At 35.7% G+C, this 23,266-nt stretch overlaps 1 protein-coding gene across 10 annotated transcripts in view; it reads left to right on the forward strand.

Moving 5' to 3' along the window:
• The window catches only part of pde4dip (phosphodiesterase 4D interacting protein), an 82,246-nt gene that overhangs the window by 35,052 nt on the left and 23,928 nt on the right, over positions 1-23,266 (forward strand). For 2 of the 10 annotated variants that reach the window (XM_051137985.1, XM_051137987.1), the window contains exons 5-21: positions 1,771-1,847; positions 8,064-8,187; positions 8,422-8,585; positions 8,718-8,877; positions 10,092-10,145; positions 15,088-15,225; positions 15,382-15,501; positions 16,618-16,710; positions 16,845-17,213; positions 17,320-17,424; positions 17,937-18,074; positions 18,164-18,343; positions 18,429-18,623; positions 18,701-18,979; positions 19,912-20,031; positions 20,144-20,213; positions 22,460-22,575. In XM_051137985.1, coding sequence (XP_050993942.1) covers positions 1,771-1,847; positions 8,064-8,187; positions 8,422-8,585; positions 8,718-8,877; positions 10,092-10,145; positions 15,088-15,225; positions 15,382-15,501; positions 16,618-16,710; positions 16,845-17,213; positions 17,320-17,424; positions 17,937-18,074; positions 18,164-18,343; positions 18,429-18,623; positions 18,701-18,979; positions 19,912-20,031; positions 20,144-20,213; positions 22,460-22,575 — 2,502 coding nt within the window. Of the gene's footprint in view, positions 1-1,770; positions 1,848-8,063; positions 8,188-8,421; positions 8,586-8,717; positions 8,878-10,091; positions 10,146-10,922; positions 13,126-15,087; positions 15,226-15,381; positions 15,502-16,617; positions 16,711-16,844; positions 17,214-17,319; positions 17,425-17,936; positions 18,075-18,163; positions 18,344-18,428; positions 18,624-18,700; positions 18,980-19,911; positions 20,032-20,143; positions 20,214-22,459; positions 22,576-23,266 lie in introns of those variants that run through there. The other 8 variants (XM_051137983.1, XM_051137988.1, XM_051137986.1 and 5 more) reach the window with 7 other exon arrangements.

A 23,266-nucleotide genomic window follows, 5' to 3' on the forward strand; every position in this document is an offset into this window, starting at 1 on the left:
TGCTGGCTTGGCAAATGCAAAGGCCTAAAATAGCCTGTAGACTGCCAACCATCTATACATTTGCAGTGCACAACAACTGCAGCCTGGAAATGTGGCTCAGTTTAAATAAACAACATTAATATGGATCAGCAGTCTCCTGCAGCTGTCACAAACTGACTATCAGCACTGGAAAAACTGGATTCTGGTTGGGTCTGGTTACTGTGAGGAAGTAAAGGTGACACTGTCTAGCAGCTGTTGTGCATATAGTACACAGAAAAAGAAGAGTGTATCACTATGTTTAAACATATTTTTGTTCCATGCAGAGTGACATGCAGGTCCAAAAGTCTGAGATCTCATTGAAATATGTGATTATGAAGCCAAAACATTTGACTCAAGTTGTTAAAAAAATTAAATGATAAAAATGCAAAATAGAAGAAAACTTTGGAGCCCGCATTACATGTCAGTTTATACACTGTGGTGCATAGTTATAATATTTATGCATGAAGAATTTATATTGTAATAAAAACCACACTATTCCAGCATACATGGTCCAACACTCTTCAGACACTTTATTTGAACAATTTGATTCATTTTGATTAATTCGATGTTTATACACAATCCGACTTAAAATAGCACTGCTTAGCTGGTAACTGATACTCACAACTGAAGCTGTGTGTGCAAACAAAGCCCAAAGACGCAATATAAGTGCCAAAACTAGGTTATTTCTGTCTCTGACCTTTTCAGATGAACCTGATAAAACAAATATTAGTCCCACTGACCCATATAGGCTGCACAAATCATTAAGAACGACTGATACATGACAGCTGCTCCTGAGTGCTGCCATTCATCAAACATATTTTACTGCCAAACGTCCCTGAGGGTTACAATGGGATGTGTATGTATCATTTCAAAAACAAAAAATACACAAAGTACTAGCCACTGATCTCATGCCAGCTAAGCTGAGTATCTGGTGGTGAGAGCTTAAAAAAGTCTCTGTTGCTGTGGCCTGGTGCATTGTGGGAAGGGAAAGGGAAAAGTAGAGAGGTCAGGTTTGAGTGCATGTCAGAGAGAGTGAAACAGCAGGTGGTTGGCGTCTCTTGTTCTATTTTAAGGTCTCCCCACACCCATGAGACTCCAGCTGCACGTGCAGAGAGCTCATGTCGAGCTCTGCAGACTCAGCAGAGACGATCCATGAAATATTTACAACTTTATTTTCAATATTTTTAATGTAGCATGTTAATTGCAGGTGACTGAAAATGTGGTAGAATGTCATGCAACTCACACTTTTCATGCTTTTTAAAAATCACATTTTTGTGCAAAAACACAACAACAAAACATTTTTCTCCAAATCCTGCATTATAGATCTACACTGTAAAAAACAATTTGCTGAGTCAGCTTAAAATAATTTGTAATTTGGCTGCCTTAAAATTTTAAGTTCAGTCAACTCAAAAAAAGTTTGTTCAACTTTAAATGTTAAATTATGCTAAGTGACAACTTAGATATTTGATTTGAATCAACTTAAAATTTTAAGGCAGCTGGGTTACTTACCCATCTGTTAAGTTTTGCAAACACAAATATCTAAGTTGTTACTTAGTACAACTTAACATTTCAAGTTAACTAAACTTATTTTAGTTGACTGAACTTAAGACTGAAACTTTAAGGCAGATGGGTAACAAATTATTTTAAGCTGACTCAACAAATTGTGTTTTTTATTTTTTACAGTCTAGTTTAGCTGCAAGAGGAGTGTAAAATGTGATTGTAATGACTTAAAAGAATCCCTTTGTTTTTCAGAACATTGAACTGAAGGTTGAGGTTGAAAGCTTGAAACAAGAACTCCAGGAAAGACAGGAACAGCTTGACAAGGCCCTGTAAGTATCAGACAACACAAATATATTCCTTATATGTTCATATAGTTGCTGTTGACAAATTCTTAATGTCTGTTATAGTAAGGCTACATTCGCAGCAGATTATAGTTGTCAGTAGGGCTGTTCGATTCCGAAAATATTGGAGTCGATTCCGATTCCTGGTTCTGGAATCGATGGGATTCAATTCCAAGAATCGATTCCTCACTGTTGTTTTCGATTCTTTTTCGATTCTTGTTTTTTTAGATTGGAGGAACCTAATTTCACCATGACTGAAGGATATAAAGGTCTTAGAAAGTAACCTTATCATAATGTGAAGTTTTGTTTTTAAAAATTATGATACATTTCTGTATTGAAATTATAATTTTGTCTGCATTGCCCATGAAATTAGTCATAGCCCACAGCTCAGCAGTGGACATGCGTTTTTTTGCCAGAATGAAAGACGAGTACTGTTCAGCTGAATGATGTTTACTTCAACTGTATGCTTTGCACAAAATTAACAAACTGGACGCTGAAAACAAAATAACCGGATCATTAACAACAACACAGCGCTCATGTGGACCATAAAAGCCAGTTCCAAAATAACTTTTGAATCATTTTTGAACTGGTTCATTAAAACGATCTATCCGAAAGAACCTTTTCGTTGAAACGAATCCAACTTCTAATCACTATTAGCGAGCGAGAGGCAAAATAAGTGCTTAACGGCTGCATCCTCAAACTCAAATGTGTTCAGTACCGACTCTTTTCATTCAGTTTATTTTCGTTTAGAATCGACGTTCAGCAATGTTTGATGTCAGCAGCCGAGATATGCAGCCTTTGTATGATGCAGCCGTTCATTTGAGAGGCGCCCATATTTAAGCTTTGTTAAACTGAAAACGGCTCTGAATGGGGAGTCAGTTCCCCTTGACGGAATCGATTTCAACTTTTGGAATCGACTCTCGATTCCCAGCCCTAGTTGTCAGTCATAAGTGCTAAATCCAGTTCAGTTCAGTTATTACACAGTTCAGTTATAATTCAAAGGATAACTGAACTGACCTTTAAGTTTTAAAGTCTCACGCCTCAAAATCAGAGCTGCTGTATGAGCAGAATCATTTAAAAATCACATCTTTTCGCAAATACAGTTGTCAGTTCAAAACATCAAGCATGTGAATGTAGACTTTTAGTTGTTAAAGGATTAGTTTACCCCAAAATTAAAATTATGTCACTAATTACTCTCATATTGTTCCAAACTCATAAGACCTTTGTTCATCTTCAGAGCACAAATTAAGATATTTTTGATGAAATCCGAGAGCTTTCTGACCCTGCATAGACAGCAACGCAACTGTGATGTTCAAGGCCCAGAAATGTATTAAGGACATCATGTGGCATTGCGGTTCAACCTCAACTTTATAAAGCTACGAGAAAACTGTTTGTGTGCAAAGAAAGCAAAAATAGCAACTTTATTCAACAATTTCTTCTCTTCTGTGTCAGTCTTTGAAGCGTGTTCACGAGACACATAAGTCTGCGTTCTGACGTAGAACCCGGACATGCTGTGCATTGTTTACAAGCAGAGAAAGATGCACACTGTACATAAAACAGTCTTTGTAAACATGTCTGAAGATTTCAACAGGGAGGATGGCTTGCAATTTTTTGCTCAGCCTTACTTATTTAAATGAGAATATACAATGATGAATTAAGAGGGATGGACGTCAGACATGCCGGCTCCTACGTCAGAAGCACCACACTCATGCATAGTGGTACTCGTGTGAATGTGAGTGAAAGACTGAAATAGAAGAGAAGAAATTGTTGAATTAAGTCGTTATTTTTGTTTTCTTTGCAATACGGCTGGATGATTTATCGATTAAATTGAATTTAATGTTTTGCCACAAATTTATTTTTTAGAAATCGAGGAATTGTGATTTGGAAAAGAAATATTACCAAACATTAGATTTAGACACTAAATAAGCCAGTGATAACAATAAAGAGCAAAGAACAGTCCAACACATGTGATTATATCGTGATTATATCGCATATCGCTAGGCACCATTCACAATGCGCTTGTGTGTTGACAAAGATGCGACGCAGACAGTGGAAAGGACAAAAAGGCTATAAGAAGATGGGTTGAGTTGAACTTCTTTATGCTTGAGTGGCGTGTTTTTAGACTGCCATTACATGCATGAGATGAGAGCACAACAGTCAAACGTGTCCATGTTTACATAGAAAAAAACAATGGAAATTACAATCTAATAAAGAAACCTGTGAAGAGCTGCTACTGTATTTCTGATATTTCATGTTTGCATTATGGTGATGGGCTGAAAGCTGCTGTTTATTGTTTTTAACATTTATAGTTAAAAATAGTCCACTGGTGTTATACCTTCAGTCATTTTGAATTTGAATTACCTTGACTTTTGAGATTTTTTAAAGCGTTTTCCTCGTATTTCTGAACATATAATATGCATAACACAAGCTTGTACAAAATGTAGTTGTAGTTCATGCATCTTTTCTTCAAAGATATTTAACAAGTGATTTGTTTAATATTTACATCATGTTGACAACTTCACGATGGTGCACTTGGAATAGAATTTTCTTTAACCAGGGGGTTAATAAAGAACAAGTTACTTGAATCGTGTTGTAGTTACATTTTGAAGTTGACTAGTTAAAAATGGTAAAAAAAAGAATCGGTCAAACATTCTGAAAAAAAAAAAAGATTGTAATTTTTTGCAATGTCGTCCGTCCCTACTTTGCACACAAAAAAAGCATAACATTAAATCACTGTTGTCACATGGACATGGACTGAACGTGTCAGTTGTGTCGCTGTGTATGCAGGATCAGAAAGCTCTCGGATTTCACCTAAAAATATCTTAATATGTTCTGAAGATAAACGAAAGTCTTACGGGTTTGGAACAACGTGAGGGTGAGTAATTAATGACAGAATTTTCATTTTTGGGTGAACTAACCCTTTAAGCTATATAACTGTAAGAAAAGGAGAAAATAATATATAGATAAGTATTTAGTTCTAACTGCTATTGACATAATTTTGCCTTTATGCAATTATGAGTGAAGATAGTGAAGCCAAACATAATCTGGAAAGGAGTTAAACCGGCTAAAACAAGTCTGTGTTCTATGAATCTGTCTTGTCTTTGGTCTGGTGATCCTCTCTCTCACTCAGAATGCTGGTCAGCTGCCAGTCACTATCAACATAACAGTTTCTCATAGGCATGTGCAACTTATCTTGCTGACCTGCCAAATGCAAAAGGCCAGAGCCCACTGCCAAGTGCGTGTAGGACACTTATCAGGTTTGGGGCACAGACCATAGTGCAATGAAGCCCTTTGAAACGTGCTCCTTTTTTGACTTGCGAATACACATACACTACCATTCAAAAGTTTTGGGTCAGTAAGATTTTTTATTTTAATATTTAAAATACGATTTATTCCTGTGATGGCAAAGCTGAATTTTCAGCAGCCATGATCCTTCAAAAATCATTGTAATATGCTGATTTAGTGCTTGAGAAACATTTTTAATTATCAATGTTGAAAACATTTGTGCTGCTAAATATGTCACAATTTAATGCATTCTTGCTAAAGAAAAGTGTCAATTACCCTGAACTTTTTAATGGTAGTGTGTGCACTATGCAAACACACTTGCAAGAGCTAATTCATTCTTGGTAAAACACACAATGAGAAACTCACTCCTCACATAAGCAGGGTTGAGTTTCTTGCTTGACTTTTTCTTGTACGCTCAGGTGGAAGCATGTCAGTAATGTTTAAATTTACAGTAGGATCCATTGGCCTTCGGGGATCACCTATAAACGAGACCCCCTTCCTTCGTGTTATTCTTCAGGTGACATCATTGTTCTGTTGAAGGGCCGGTTGCTATGTGTCATTTCCAACACACAATGTGTTCACTTCTGATGATGTGTCTGCCAGTGACCTTAACTGTCAAGCAAAAATTCCCCTCGTAATTTCTCCTCATAGCTTCCTCTAAGCCATCGAGTCTCAGAACTGACATTCGGTTCTCTAAGGACTAAAAAAAACAAGCAGAACTGAATGATATCACCTTCCAAGCTAAATTACATGCCTGTAGGCTGTGATTACTAACACTAACTGATGTAGTGGCTGACCGGGGCGATCGCTCTGACCCGCTCGTTGCAGTAATGGATGTCCTGGCGCGGCGCAGTCAAAAACCCAGTGGTGCCGTTTGCTCTGGATCAAACAATTACTGCAGGGTCAGTGCCGCAGCCATCATCACGTTCAAAAACAGCTCAGTTGCAATGCGGCATTGGAGCCTGGAAAAGCAGTTACGCAGTCCTCGAGAGGGTTCTAGAGATCTGCACTGAGTGAGAGGCTCTCACAGACACTCCAGAATACTTAAAGTGTCAGAGCAACACCCTTCACACACACAAAGACCTGCTAAACACATCCCGGAGGAGATGTGAGCAAAGATTGTTACGACTCACCTTTGTGACTCACTTCTTAGGGTTTAATACTCTTTGGAGGATTAAAAAAAGAAATGAAACTCTTTTACAGAGTCTGAGAAGTATGTACTTGGGGACAAGGATTAAATAAATCATACCTGACCACTAGCAGTAATTTCTCTCTGACTTTTTTTCCCAAAGGACACCTAATCTACCCAAAACATTTTTTTTAAATACAGGTTTTGTATTAATTATTTTTAGAATTATGTATTATTATTATCTGGAATTTTAGAATGAAATTATTTATAGTATTTTATATATTTTTTTTATTTTATTTATTATAATTATTTAGAAATAAAGAACAGTCTAAAGGGCCTTTCACGTCGCATGTTTTGCTCGCACAAGTTTGTTATTTCAAACGTAGATGAGATGAAAACATCTCAACTTTTAAGAATGTCGCGAGCAAACCACAGGTCATGTGACAAAAATCATCCAATCAGCTTTACCCTTTCTTTAACAACACTAACAGCTCAGCCAAGATGATAGCCGTACAGGAATAGGCATTTTTTAAGCAGAGATACATGAAGTGTGAATTTACTTAACATTTATGCCATTTTAGGTGCTGTACACCAGTCAAAAGTTTGTGATTTTTAATGTTTTTAAAGAAGTGTCTTCTGTTCACCAAGCCTGCATTTATTTGATTCAAAGTACAGCAAAAACAGTAAAATGTTGAAATATTTGTACTATTTAAAATAGCTGTTTTCTATTTAATTTCAAAGCTGATTTTTTTAGCATCATTACTCCAGTCACATGATCTTTCAGAAATCATTCTAATATTCTGATTTGCTGCTCAAAAGACAATTATTATTATGTTGAAAACAGCTGAGTAGGTTTTTTTCAGGTTTCTTTGATGAATAGAAAGTTTAGAAGAACAGCATTTATTTTCTTTTTTTATCTAATTTTTGAATCAAATTTATCATTCTTTTGTAACATTATAAATGTCTTTATCATCACTTTTGATCATTTTATAGCATCCTTGCTAATCAAAAGTATTAATTTCTATCATTTCTTAAAAAAAAAATATACTGACTCCAAGCTTTTTAATAGTGTAGTGAATGTTTCAAAAGCTTTTTATTTCAGATAAATGCTGATCTTTGGATTTTTCTATTCATCTAAGAATCCTGAACAAATGTATGCAATTGTTTTAAATATTGATAATAATATAAAAAACCCAGCAATTATAGAATGATTTCTGAAGGATCACGTGACACTGAAGACTGGAGTAACGATGCTGAAAATTTAGCTTTGATCGCAGGAATAAATTATATTTTAATATATATTCAAATAGAAAACAGTTGTTTTAAATAGTAAAATATTTTAAAAAATTTTACTGTCTTTGCTGGCTTGGTGAGCAGAGAAGATTTCTTTAAAAAAACATTAAAAATCAAAAACTTTTAATGTAATGTGGTAATGTATTTCATTGTGCACAGTTTAACCAGGTGCAAAATGCACTGTTCCACTTAACTTAAATCACTGTAATTTTAGCGTAATCACACTTCCTTTCTATGTTACTAAGACTTCTTATAGCTTCAGTGCTGTTTTCCTTGCACAGTTATGTTTAAAAAATGTGATTTTGTACATTTCAGTTGATCATAGAAGTAATTCATTGATTTAGCCTTTTAGTTAACTTTGAGACAAATCCACAATGGCACAAGCTGGTCTCAGACCAAAAGCACCCTTTTTCCATTTGTATCGATGGATTTGTTTTGACACATTCTTTCCGAATTGTTCACTAAAGCTATTTTGTTTGTATTCTGTCACTTCACAGAACCACAGCAGAAAGCCTGACCAATCAGAATGAGGTGGAGGTGCAGCGTCGCTGTGAGGAACGGCAGCAGGAAATCGGACACATGCAAGAGATTCTGGAGACCAAGATCCAGCTTCTACAGGAGGTGTGTATTGTGCTCCTATACACAATAAACTGTCCTCATTACAACAAAGTCCACATTTACAGCACACTATTTATAACACTTTTGTGTGTTTTTGAAGCAAATTTTGTTCATAAGAAAATTATAAAATCACATACTTCACGTCTTTTAACATCCAGGACCTTTTTAATTTAATTTAATTTAATTTAATTTAATTTAATTTAATTTTAATTTAATTTAATTTTATTTTATTTCCAGGAGGCTCAACTGGCAAGAAGTGAAGCAGAAAAAATGGCTTCCCTGGCAGATTCAGAGTCCCAGCGCTGTTTGGCCCTAGAAAGGAGGATGATGATGGAAATGCAGGGGGGAAATGAAAGCTTGTCTGCCATGACACAATATGAAGAATTAGCTAAGAAGGACAGGTGAACATTACAATACTAACGTTCAAAAAAAAAACTGCATAATGTACAGTCAATTCAGAAATTGTACTAAATATTCAGAGGTTTTCTGAATGAAAATAAAGAAATAATCTGATGCCTCTTTGTTTCTATTAGGTTGATAGAAGAACTGAATGAAACCGTATGCAGGAGAGAGCAAGAGGCAGCCGATCTGAGTGCTCAGAGAGACGCCCTTACAGTAAAACTAACTCAGCTGGAAGAGCAAGTGCAGAGCCTCAACATTTCCCTCCAGCAGAAAGAGAAACACACACAGGTAGCATGCATAGAATCTTATCCATCAAAATACACACATAGACGCCTGCAGCAGCCAGTGTGTCACAGGACAGTGCTTTTGGGCAAATAGCATGCACACTTAAACTTACACAAACATCAATGTTTGTTATATGTGATTGTGCATATGGTATCTGGCTCTACTGTACTTCTCATCAGTGTGGTTGAAAGCCAGCAGCTAACTAGGTCACTTTAGCCTCTGGCCCCTATTCAACCCCTAAAGGGAAAATGGGTTCAGATATCAGACTGTATTTATAAACACATACACACACTCTCATGCCGTTGCAAATAGGTCATGGCACCATGGCACATGCAGGAGTGATTCAATACTTCTCCCAGATTAGTATATTTACAGTGTGGGTATAAATCACATACGAAGGGAGATTTATATTAACACTGCCTTAGATTCATATGCAAACTGAGACGTATGAAATTGTTAAAGCCTGTGTGTAGATAAACTTGTTTAACACTGTATAAACAATAAATCAAATTAACAAAAACATGGAAATTGACACAAATGCAAATCAAAATGCATAACCTTTTAAAGCCTGCTCTATCATATTTGTACAATCGGCCTTTGATTGTCTGATGATTAATAATCGATTTTTAGCTATTAAAAGGCCTCTTAGTATAATACTAAAAACATTAGGTTGTGGTACACGTCTTTGTGTTATAAATATTTCAAAATGGAGTCTTACTGGTATAACATACTGTATAATTGAGAGATACAGAGTGACAACTGATATTTATATACACGTTTTGTAAGTAGTCTGTTTTATTGTTATAAAGAATTCATGGAATTGCATTACAAGCTGTCCTATTTTCATCTCTGGTCATATAAATATCAACTATACCAAATATTGCTCAGGTGTTTTTTTTCCTCTTTGAGTATCAGTTCCATATTCTCCAGTATTATATTCAGTACTAAGATGTTTCAGTATTATATACATTCATATTGTATATATGAGCCATGAAACCTGATGCATTAGATATAATATTTAAAAAAAAAACTAGATTTGTCAAATAAATAAAAGAAAATACAAAAAAAAAAAATAAAGAAAGAAAATGTAAAAATATTTTGTTTAAAGGTTCAATAAACTGTTCTGGCCATTATTTAATATGACGGGTTAAATAGATAAACAAAATCAAATGTTTATGTATTTTGTCAAGCAGCAGGCCACATTATTTTCTCTTTTTTAGACTCGAAGAGAAGAACTGGCTCATGGAAAAAGCAACACAGAGCAGGAGATGCAGGTAAGTCATTTTCTTCTGTTATATTTTCTCTCAAGTTAATCTTTTATTTTTAAGTGTTGTATGTATGTGTGAATAAATGAATTATCCCATTTTTGGACAAATTGCTTTGAATTAGCTGAAGAAGCATGAGCAGTGTGCTTAGAGCGACATCTAGCGATACTGTACAGTCATAGCAAGCTAAGAGTGTACAGCAGCACACGTTTACAACCATTTTAAAAATTAAACAGTACGTTCCTTGTATTTTAAAGAGCTTGTCATTCAACACTTAATCCAAGCTTTTTTTCTAGTTTTAATAATTTCATGTATTGCACTTTCGGTGCTGCTCTTTGCTCTTGGTAAATCATTTTTATCATGCCACAGAAGAAAAAAAATCATTTAACTAAAGGGATATGCAGTATTCACTTTCTTATTTGATTTGCATTTAGGCTTAAAATAAACAATCAATTACATTACTGTACACAGAATAGTAATAAAAACTCACAGTTAATTTTACTGTCTCTCTACAACGCCTTGCCATCACTATCACTGGCTGACATAAACAATGACATAATGCTACATTTGCTTGATTAGGATAAATAGGTTTTTGATTAAGGGTGGTTTGTTTTAGTGCTGTTATGGTGTTCTGTCCCTGTACTCTAAATTCTAAAGACACCCGAATGAAACACAGGGACACCACACAACTGCCAAAATGTGCATATATCACTATAAAACATGGTATCATTCAGTTATCTATAATCAATAGAATTAATATTAACTGGTAAGAGACTGATCCATCTGTCACCACAGGTTTACTGTGTCGATGTTGATAGCAAATCTGTTAGTTTAAATATTGTAAAATTAACAATAGATAGATAGATAGATAGATATTATAAAACCAGTTCGTCGGAAAAACAAATCACTTTCTCAGTTTCATTTCGTTGTCGAAAATGGAAATAAGTATGTAAAGCAGTGTCATCGTTTGCTTGGCTTGTTCCTATGTGGGACCAGTACCACTGCGTACACCGAGGGGTGATCGGAGAATTTACAAAAGCACTGCTGACAAGCAATGGGCGATAAAACGTCAATTTATGAGGTGGTTGTAGTATAAATGCGTGTTACGAAGGTAGCAACCGTTACTACGTTTTAAATAAGCAAGATTTATGGTAAAAACGCATGTTTTGGACACCCCTCTTTGTGCAGAAAATGGTACGCGCCATTTTTTCCTGCCTCTTGCCACATCGTTTGCTGCTCCGCTGTCTCTACATTGAGACCCGGTTATGTATACAAAATCCTGTCAAGCTTTAGTGTGACCGTTCGGGGACAGAATATGGTATTATTTCCGTCTACATTTTGGGTAGTTGTGGTTATATAGAAACGGTGGGATTTAAATGATGTGCTGTCATGTCGGCGTCTTCACAGAGGAGCGAATGAAACATAATCTGGAGCGCCGGAGTGAAGGACAAAACACGCATCTTTACTTCCGTTGACGAGGACGAGCATCTGGACATCAAAATCAAAATCGAGACTCATTTACAGCGATATATCTATTTAAAGAACGATCCAAACGGGAAGATATATAATAGTACAACTTTAAATTGGCATCTCATCCATGATAAAAAGTGACTTGATTGAAATTGTAATAATTTCCTATTATATTTTTAAATGTAGATACTTTGCCTTATTTTTTTTTAAAACGTATTATGTTCCATTGCTGGACATTGGAGAAGAATAGCAATTTAGGAACTTTATATGCCATGAAATTTTCAGTTTCGCTCTTGCCACCAGCTACTGAAGACTATTATTTAATTGAAGATTTATAATGCTGGACTCAAAGATGAAGGACGTGTGTCGTATCTGTGCAAGGGAGCTTTATGGTAACCAGCGGCGATGGATCTTCCACCCAACTGCCAAGCTGAGTCTGCAGGTGCTGCTGTCCTACGCACTGGGCAGGGAAATGACCCGAGACGGCAGAGGAGAGTTCGCCTGCAGCAAGTGTGCCTTCATGCTGGACCGAATGTACCGCTTTGACACTGTGATCGCCAGGGTGGAGGCGTTGTCCATTGAACGGATGCAGAAGCTCTTGTTAGAGAAAGACAGGCTCAGACAGTGCATCGGTGGACTGTACCGCAAAAACAATGCTGATGATTTCGGAGTGGACAGCGGAGCTGCAGATTCTTCTGTAGTTGACTTCTCCAGGCTGGCTGAAGCTGAATATAGTGCTCTGCTGCAGGAAGATCTGACATACTCTGTCTACGAGTCCTGGGCTGAGCAAGGCACTCAAGAGCAGGTTCAAGACCACCAGTGCCCTGTTCACCATCAGTGTCATGACGCCACATCAGGCCCCCGTCCTAGGAAGTGCAAAGGGTGCGCTGCACTGCGAGTGGCTGATTCAGATTACGAGGCTGTCTGCAAGGTTCCTAGGAAAGTGGGTCGGAGCACTTCTTGTGGACCCTCCACTAGATACTCCGGTAGTGTTCAGGACAGCGCTGAGGATATTGTCCCATCTGCTCCTGCACCAGAACCTGAACCTGTTGAGAACAACCAAACTCGCCGTCCCAGTGATCCAGAGCCTGTCGGTGTGAGTCCTGCCTCCTCTGTGGAATCCTTGGACACTGCTGTAGATGTCACCCAAGAGTCTTATCCAAAGGTTCATCCTAACACCACACAGGGAGAGTCTGAAGAGGAACGGTCTGCTATCAAGAGGCCTGGTTCTGTGTGTGGACTTGATATGGCCCTCAACTTGCTTAAAAGCTTTGAATATCACCCTCTTCAGAGTCACAGGGGTAGTCGAATTCCTGTACTCCTCAAACCTAACTCTATACCCGTGGAGAGTCCTTACCCTCTTCTACAGGTGCCTCCCATTGGGATAGAGTGTCCTGTTTCTCCCCATCTTCAAGATGCTCCTTCCAGCATCCAGCAGGAGCTTCAGCTAGAGTTGGCGGAAATGGAAGACCTGTGGTTGGATGATTATATGCAGTGCAAGCCATTGGGCCTTCAGAAGGTACACAGGATGACCTAAGGATCTCAGAAAAGGAGGAATGAATGAGGGTTGTTTGAAAAGGATCTTTTGTGGACTGTCTGTACATAGTATATTAAGAATCCGGGAAGATAAATTTATAGGCCACAAACTAGATGAGCAGACGAAGAACTCCCTCAGGCCTTTTTTCTTCCCAGAGCTCTCCAGCTCTCTGATTGCTTTTGATTACTAGGTTACCCATCATCTTCTTAGCAACTCTTTCCTAGCAACTGTTGTTGTGAGCAACAGTGCACTCTGTCATAGGCTAATTTTAAAAGGATCGTATTCTTGCTCCTCTAATGAATACATATTGGCTCTAGATATACACACTACCAATCAAAAGTTTGGGGTCAGTAAGTTTTTTTTTTTTTTTTAATTTGTACTTTTATTCAGCAAGGTTACATTTTAGTTTATTAAAAGTGATGGTTAAACATTCAAGATGTTTCAATTTTCAGAATTTCTGTTTCAGATAAATGCTGTTCTTTTGAATGTTCTATTTGTCAAAGAATTCTGGAGAAAAAAAACTTTCCACAAAAAAAAAAAAAAAAAAAAATGCAACAGCAACTTTGTCTTTAAAATAATAATAAGAAGAAATGTTTCTTGAGTACCAAATCAGCATATTAGAATAATTTCTTATCCGGTGACACTGAAGACTGGAGCAGTGATGCTGAAAATTCAGCTTTGCTATCACAGGAATATATTATATTTAAAAATGTAGTAAACAAACTGTATATTAAATTGAGAAATATTTCACATTATACCACCCTGGTAAACTTAAAAGAGACTTCTTTTAAAAACATTATCAAGATATTACCAACCCCAGACTTTTGAATGGTAGTGTATATATGTTAAACTATTAAGTATGGCATATGATCTTTTTGGCAATATAATGTGTTTAATTTAATCCATTAATAGGTAAACCCCGTTTATGTGAGTCCATGTAATGACAGATGAAGCAACAAGCAGTATGAGTAATCTGATCTTAAGCGTTCACAGTCAGCAGTATTGTACTATGCAAAGCCACTTGTAATCACTGTATGTTACCGTAGACAAGGCTCAGAAACATTATCCTTTAATTAATTGCACTACTACTATTGTGCTGGACTAAATAGTATTTTTCTGCACAGTAAAGTCTGTTTACTATAGAGACTCATTTATATTTATTATTATGAAACAGAGAGAGAAATTATATTAAGTGAAAATAAAAAACAAGGAAGTGAAAGGCATGCCGCCATGGAAAAATAGGACTTCCTGAGGAAGTTGTAGAGGGGAGGCTATGGTTATAACTGTTTGTTCAGCACTGCATGCGTCCTCTCGCTCATATTAATACAGTTTTTTTTAGTAATCGACACATGCAAAGTATTTGTGACACTAAAAACATTATTTTATATAACCTTAATATAGAGTAATATTGAGAAATGATCAAGGATTGATTAGATTGGTTAATGGTAAATGTGACCCTGGACCACAAAACTAGTCTAAAGTAGAACTGGTATGTTTGTAGCAATAGGCAAAAATACATTGTATAGGACAAAATGATTAATTATTCTTTTATGCCAAAAATCATTAGGATATTAAGTAAAGATTGTGTCCATGAAGATATTTTGTAAATTTCCTACTGTAAATATATAAAAAGTTAATTTTTGATTAGTGATATGCATTGCTAAGAACTTTATTTGGATAACTTTAAAGGCGATTTTCTCATTTTTTTTGCACCCTCAGATTACAGATTTTCAAATAGTTGTATCTTAGGCCAAATATTGTCTTATCCTAACAAACCATACATCAGTGGAAAGCTTATTCCAGGGTCACAAATGTTCCTGGCCAGTTGTTCTGGGTTGCATTAGTAGAAAAGACAATTTTAATTTTAAATCAAATCAAATTTTGAACAAGTAACTGTAGTCTTAGAATTTTAAGTATTTTTTGTATTATATTTCTGTGTTTCAGAGGTTGATTGAGGAGCAGCAGTGTCAGCTGGCGGAGTATGAGAACGCAGCGGGTCAGTGTGTGAGCGAGCTGCAAAAGGCCCAACAGCAGGTCCAGTCTCTACAGACCAAAATCAGAGAAAGCGAGGCCAGTAATAAGGTATTGACATCAAATGTGATGTTTCATCAAGCATCTGTTATTATTCAGTTGACTGTCAAGTGTACTGTTGTTGCTATGGTGTTGTTGTGTCTCAGCAGGAATGAGAATCATTAAATCGTTATTGTGCTGAGCTCTTTTGTTTGTGTGTGTGAATAGAAGTTACAACAGAGGCTCGGGGACATGGAAAGTGAACTACGCTCTCTCAGAGAAGCAGCATGTGGTCAGGAGAGAACAATACAGACCTTGAGTGACTCACTCAACACTAAAGACTCTGAGGTATGTCAGCCCCGAAGCAGTGAATGGAATATCAGGGTTTCCTCACGTGCGTAAGACACACTTTTTGCATTTAGACTGTTAGTTAAAGGGATATTTCACCCAAAAATGAAAATTCTGTTGGTAACTACTCACCCTCATTTCGTTCCAAACCTGTAAGACCTACAGAACCCAAATTAAGATAATTTAACAATTTCCTTACTACCTTTCTGGGCCTTGAACATAGTAGTTGCATTGCTGTTTATGCAAGGTTAGAAAGCTCTTGGATTTCATCAAAAATATCTTAATTTGTGTTCCAAAGATAAACAAAGGTCTTATGGGTTTGGAACGACATGAGGGTGAATAATTACGACATAATTTTCATTTTTGGGTGAACTATACCTTTAAAGTATAGGAAAAGTTAAGTTTAAAATAGTATTGCCACGTATGTTAATCATACTACAATCAAAAATCATTCTGTGAACTTCATATTTATAGCGTTATATAGTTAATTTGACTCATAAATACATTTTGAGTATTATTCAGTGAAGTAAAAATTCTTATTTGTGACCCTGGACCACAAAACCAATCATAAGGGTACATTTTTTGAAAGTGAGATTTACACATAATCTGAAAGCGGAATAAATAAACTTTCCATTGATGTATGGTTTGTTAGAAACAACTATTTGAAAATCTGAAATCTGAGGGAATCAGAAAAAAAATCAAAATATTGAGAAAATCGCCTTTAAAGTTGTCCAAATAAAGTTCTTAGCAATGCATATTACTAATCAAAAATTAAGTTTGGATATATTTACAGTAGTAACATTTTTACAAAATATCTTCAGGGAACATGATCTTTACTTAATATCCTAATGATTTTTAGCATAAAAGAAAAAACGATAATTTTGACTCCAAACATTGGCAAGAAGTTTGAAAATGGCTATCACTTGATTAAAAGTGACAAAAAATGTACAATCACATAAATATTTTTCCTTAATTTCTACTTAAACATCCAAAAATGCTCCATGATAGGTCATTTGATTAGTGTGTCATTAAATCTATTTGCATTCCTAAATTGATGAGTTATTTTTGAGGCTGAGATCCAAACTATATTAATGAAAAAATGCATTTTCATGCTAGATTACTGACCTCCACCGGCTCATTGAAGAGCAGAAGGAACTTCTTTGCTCTATGAAGCAACAGAACAACCATTACCAGCTTCAGCAACAACAGGTGGGAATCCTCCTAAAGTTTAAAGCTCATCCAAGTTTTCTATTTACTCTCAAATCTATTTGAATCAGTTCTGTGAAGTGTAATAATTTATTATAGCCACTAGAGAATGACAATATCTGGTTCTTTTTTTCCAGATGTCTGGAGTGCCTCCAAGTCGTCTGCAGGCTGATCTTTTAGACCTCCAGGGTTCTCTGTTCTCAGCCCAACTGGAATTGCAGGGCCTTCAAAGGGCACAGCAGCAGAGCCAGAGACGAGAAGAAGACCTGGCTCGTGCAAACCAGCGCCTCCAGGCTGACCTGCAGAAAGCCTTGCAACACCACCAGGATGCAGAAAGACACAACCAGGATCTACAGGCTGCTCTAGAAAAGGCTCGCTTTGAGGTAAAACAAGGGGAGGAAAAATGGAGAGACGAGTGGAGACAGCGAGAGACAGAAGTGGAGAAAAGAGAGAGGAACATACGAGAACTGAAGACCTCACTAGAGCACAAAGAACGTCTGATAGAAGTAAGACATGCAAAGAATATTTTGATTATTAGTCCTAGTATTAGTACTGATAGTCTATCCATAAATATGTTAATATCTGATGCCATATATGCTTCTGTTTGATCAGGACTACAGCGAGCTGGTGGATGGTCAGAAAGAGCCTGCTGGGAATAGAGACAACCTCATCCATAAGCTCAAACAACGCATTCAGGAAAGAGACCGAGCACTGGAGGTGCATAAACACACATATACAAACTATTTTACCAAAGATACAGTATTCAGAAGTGCTTAATTGATTGAATAAATTTGCTGTCTATTGTAGAAAATAAGTAATAATTATTATTATTATAATATTAAAAAATGTAAAAAAAATTAATTCTCTAAATTGTTTTTAGAGGTTTGGGGTTGGTAAAATGCTCATTAAGGCTGCAATTATTAAATCAAAAATACAATAATAACAGTAATATTTAGAAATATTTTTTCAGTTTAAAATAATTATGTTCTATTTTAGTATATTTTAAAATGTAATTTATTTCTCTGATAGCAAAGCTAAATTTTCAGCAGCAATTATTCACTTTTAACCCATTTAATGCTTCCTTGCTGAATTAATTAGTATGAATTATTTATTTCCTTCCAAAAAAAACAAACAAACAAACTTTTGAATGGTTTTGTACATCTTCATTTTTTATTTTCTTAGAATTACTATTGCATATGAATCAATAAAATTTGCCTTTTCTGTCTCAGAGAGCGATAGACGATAAATTCACATGCATGGAACAGAAGGAAGACGATGTGCGTAAACTGCAACTGCTGCTGAGAGAGAAAGAGAGAGACCTGGAGAAACTTCGATGTGTGCTGTCCAACAACGAGGAAACCATCACGGTATTCATGTCTCTCTCGCATACTGCCAAAATTATGAATACCAGCAAAACAATCCACTTAGCACTATTTTCATGTGCTTCTCTGTACAGAGTCTGGAGTTGTTGCTGCGTGGTAAAGGTTTAGAGCTGGAGCAGGTGTGTGAAGCCTGGCGCAATTCTCAAAGCGTCCATCGTGAGAGAGAAGAGTCACACATGCGCAGCCTGAGAGAAAGAGACGCTTTAATCAGCCAGCTGCAGACGTCATTACACACACGCACCAAAGAAGCAGAGGTGAACACAAGCTTCTGATATAATACACATGTATGTTATTTTCAACTCTTTAACTTCATTCAGTTCGACATGCATCTCTCTGCAGGAGATGACTGCGGTTCTTCTCGGTAAAGTGTCAGTCGGACCCAGTGAGGTGGCTGAGGAGCTCAAGTCTCGGCTTCAGCTCAAGGAGCGTTTGTTTCAGGAGCTGTTGACGGACCGAAGCAGACAGACTCAAGAGCATCACTCACAGGTCCAAGACCTGCTAAACACTATCAATGCAAGAGAGCAATACATCAAGGTAACACTCTACCACTGACAATCTAATGTACCTCCTGAGGTTGAAATCACTTTTTAAAATCACACTCAATCTCCCAGGACTCTGCAGGGCGTGTGGGTCAGGTGATGGCCGAGCAGACCTATCGATTGCAGGAGCTGCGTAGGCAACTTGGGTCGGCTAACCCACAGTTGACCGAAGCAGACACACAGATTCTTCAGGATGAGCTCCGACTGACTCTTCACAGAGAAAAAGAAGCCCAGAACCAGCTAACCGCCTTGCATGCCACCCTAGCATCCCATCAAGACCAACTCAATACCCAGGCCTCAGATATAGAGGCTTTGAGCAGGACCGTAAGCATCAAAGAGGACATCATCAAGGTTTGTGTTTAGCCTTTGAGTTAAAATTTCATGGTGTTGTAAAACCAGTCAAAAGTTTTTGAACAGTATGATTTTTAATGTTTTTTAAAGAATTCTCTTCTGCTCACCTCATCCTGCATTAATTTAATCCGAAATACAGCAAAAGCTGTAATATTGTGAAATATTTGTACTACTTCAAATAACTGTTTTCTATTTGAATATATTTTAAAATATAATTTTATAGATTTATTCCTGTGATCAAAGCTGCATTTTCAGCATCATTTAGTCTGTCTTCATTGTCACATGGTCCTTCAGAAATCATTCTAATATGCTGATTTGCTGTTCAAAAAATTATTTTATTATTATTATTTTTAATATTTGAAACAGTCGAATACATTTTTTGAAGATTCTTTGATGAATAGAAAGATCAGCATTTATCTGAAATAAAAAGCTTTTGTAACATTACACACTATATCATTCAAAAGCTTGGAGTCAGAATAAATTTTTTTGGGAAAGAAATTATAGAAATTATTTTTTTTATTTAGCAAAGATGCTTTAAATTAATCAAAAGTGATGATAAAGACATGTATAATGTTACAAAAGATTTCTATTGCAGATAAATGCTGTTCTTCTGAACTTTCTATTCATTAAAGAACCCTAAAAAAATCTACTGAGCTGTTTTCAAAATTATAATTATAATAGATGTTTTTTTAAATAGCAAATGAGAATATTAGAATGGTTTCTGAAGGATCATGTCATCACATTCAAATAGGAAACCATGATTTTAAATAGTAAAAATATTTCAAAAATACTGTTTTCACTGTACTTTGGATCAAATAAATGCAGGCTTGGTGTGAAAAAGAGAATTTGTTAAATAACATTAAAAATCTTACTGTTCAAAAACTTTTGACTGGTAGTGTAGGTATGTGTATTTATAGAGTTGATTTATTCAGGACTTGCAGATGCAGTTGGTGGATCCGTCAGATTTACCACTGGTAGACCGACTGACCCAAGAGCTAGAGATGCTGAGAGAGAAGGTGGAACATCAAGATGCCACCTGCATTAATCACAAGGTAACATATCAACAACAAAAAAGAATGAAATGAATTGAATCAGTATTAAACTACATGACTAGTTTGTTACTGTTTATACATATACTGTATGATTATGTATTATTTTTTTAAGCAGGCTATTTTGGATCCACTGGTGTCCATGGAAACTGGACAGACGGCTAAATCTCATGCTGATTTTGGAGGTGGGGACGGGCTGAAGTTTGGTCTGTAATGTGGCCTTCCGGGCTGCAGAGGACAAATGATGCTTTGTGCATTGCATCACAATTATAATAACTAAATAAGCATGATTAACAAATATTTGAATTAGTAACAACTAAAGACTGAATTGTGCATTTTTAGTTATTTAAAGTCTTGTAGATATTATTGTAATGGATTCTAACAACATAATGTTAACTTATATTTCATCTTACGCGTGTGCACAAAGTTTTTAAATGTTTTATTCTGTTTTCAACAGTGCAATTGTTTGTATTTGAGCTCATTTTATTTTTATTCTAATATTCCACATGCTTAACTGTAATTTATTCATTTAAAGCAAAAAAGCAAAAATCTTAATATATACATTTGAGGGCTACCAAAAGTGGGTCTTATTTTATTTCACTGTCACTGTGTTTACTCTAGAAACCTGTAAAAATGCACTCTAGTTTAACTGTATTTAAGTGCTGCTGTATTAGAATAATGATTTATTTAATAGCTTTAGAGCTTAGTTTTAATATATAACATAAGTGTGTCTCTGCATGCAAAATAACAACTGATGTTTGTAGCATGTCATATACAGATTGTTTGCACTTAGTATTGAGCTGAATACATCACGTTGCTGCCTAACTGATGCCTTTATGGACAATTAAATGATATATATGTTGTGCTTTTTAGACAAGTTTTAATTTTTTTGTATGTACCATGATCATTTTGACTCTCAGTAATTTATCTGATGAAATATACTCAATCAAAAGAAAAAAACACTGGGGTGATAATGGTGATAATGTGTTTATTCTATTTATACTGGGTATATTGGGCTGGCCTTTTCTCTTCTATATCTTTCTTTTCTTTTCTCTTCTCTTCCTATTTCCCAAAGTCACAAGCACAATAAATGCCCAATTTTAAAGCAAATACTACAAATACTAACACAACATACATAATGGAGCTCATTGCTCAGTGTTGTCCTATGACACCAGGATTGTCAGGTTATATATATATATATATATATATATATATACATATATATAAACCTATTAAACCTATTAAAAAAAAAAAAAAAAATTTATATATATATATTATATATATATATATAGAGAGCAAACAGTTCGGTTGCCAGGTATTCACAACCAAACCAGCCACCAGCCCAAATCTAGCCCAATCACATTTTGGTGGGGGTCCCCCAGTCAAAAATTGTGTATGGGGGGGTAAAATTATTTTTTTTGGTGGGTTCCCCTGGTAAAATTCGCATTCCATTAAATAAATATCATGTTATTGGGGTCACTTAAACCCGTGGACATGAAAAACAACCTGCAATAACAGTGTTAAAGCAGTCCAATTTCCCGCAGACTTGGCAACACTGAGTGACATACAATCCAGAATAATACTGCCAATCACCTAAGGTTCTTAAACCTTATTAATAGTCAGTAGCTGATTTATATCAAATCTTTGTCATAAAATTGTCACATTGGTATGTTCATTAGTAAAATAAATGCAGTGCACACCAAGCATTAGTTCGTAAAGTTTCCCTTTTCTAAAGCATATATTTTAATATTCATTAATAGTAGGCTATAAATAGGCTATACACAGCTAAATCTCTTTCCAGAATCCAGTATCACTGTTTCCATTAAAATATATATACATATATGTATATGTATATGTATATGTATATATATATATATATATATATATATATATATATATAACTTCTAACACTTTATATACACAATATTTTTTTAATACTGTTTTAATTTAAAGTTAGATGACCTGCAGAAAATATACCACTGAGTTTACAATATAGCAATCAAAAACTTTTTCAATATCCTGTTAACTTGTACAAATCATATTAACTTGTACAGTAATGGAATGAATCCAGAAGTGGGCAGTGCCATTCAGGAAATGAGTATTTTTATCTATTTGCTTTTGCTCTTCCTGTTTTTCTGCTTGCTTTTCTCCTTGCTTTTCTCTGTTTACTGGCCTGAAGTATCCGTTTGTCACTGAGAGTCAATATGGTCCTGGAATAGCTTGCTTTTATGGTGGAATAGTTTGTGAATATGCTGCAGATGAACGATTATTTAGAGAAGCCCACTATCAGTAAGATGAGCCTCATTGGAGTATTATGTTCACTAGTCTCCATAGTGACGCATGCAACAGTCTGTGCACAGTGTCTATGTGAGTGTGAGTGAATGTGTTTGTGTGTATTTCTGTACTAACAATGCAACACTTTTTCTTCTAGGTTTTACATCAGATGATGGAGAGGAGGATGATGAAGACTGCAATAGTGAGTTCGCAGATAGTGCCGAAGACGAGGAGCGCTCCAAACTGACAGCTCAGTCTTTGGTCAGCGTGCAGGTATGACAGCATCCTGAAAGCATAATAGTACTGCATGTATTTTGGTCATATAGTCATAAATATATTTTATATGTGACCATGGACCACAAACCGGTCTTAAGTAGCAGGGGTATATTTGTAGCAATAGCCAAAAATACACTGTATGGGTCAAAATGATCTAATGATCATCATTCATTAGGATATTAAGTAAAGATCATGTTCCATGAAGATATTTTGTAAATTTCCTACCATAAATATATCAAAACTTAAGTTTTGATTAGTAATATGTATTACTTCATTTGGACCAACTTTAAAGGTGATTTTCTCAATATTTTGATTTTTTTGCACCCTCAGATTCCAGATTTTCAAATAGTTGTATCTCAGCAAAATATTGTCCTATCCTAACAAACCATGCATCAATGGAAAGCTTTAATTAGCTTTCAGATGGTATAAATCTCAAAAAGCTACATTTAAAGAAATTTTGTGGTCCAGATCATAGGTTTTATGTACAGTGTGTGTTCATAAATGTGTGTGTGTATATATATACACTACCGTTCAAAAGTTTGGGGTCAGTAAGACTTGTAATAGTCTTTAAAGTAGTCTCTTATGCTCATCAAGGCTGCATTTATTTGATTAAAAATATACAAAAAAAAAACAGTAATATTGCAAAATGTTTTTACAATATAAAATAATGTTTTTTATTTTAACATAC

Source organism: Labeo rohita, chromosome 20, assembly GCF_022985175.1.
Source record: "Labeo rohita strain BAU-BD-2019 chromosome 20, IGBB_LRoh.1.0, whole genome shotgun sequence".
NCBI classification, from domain to species: domain Eukaryota; kingdom Metazoa; phylum Chordata; class Actinopteri; order Cypriniformes; family Cyprinidae; genus Labeo; species Labeo rohita.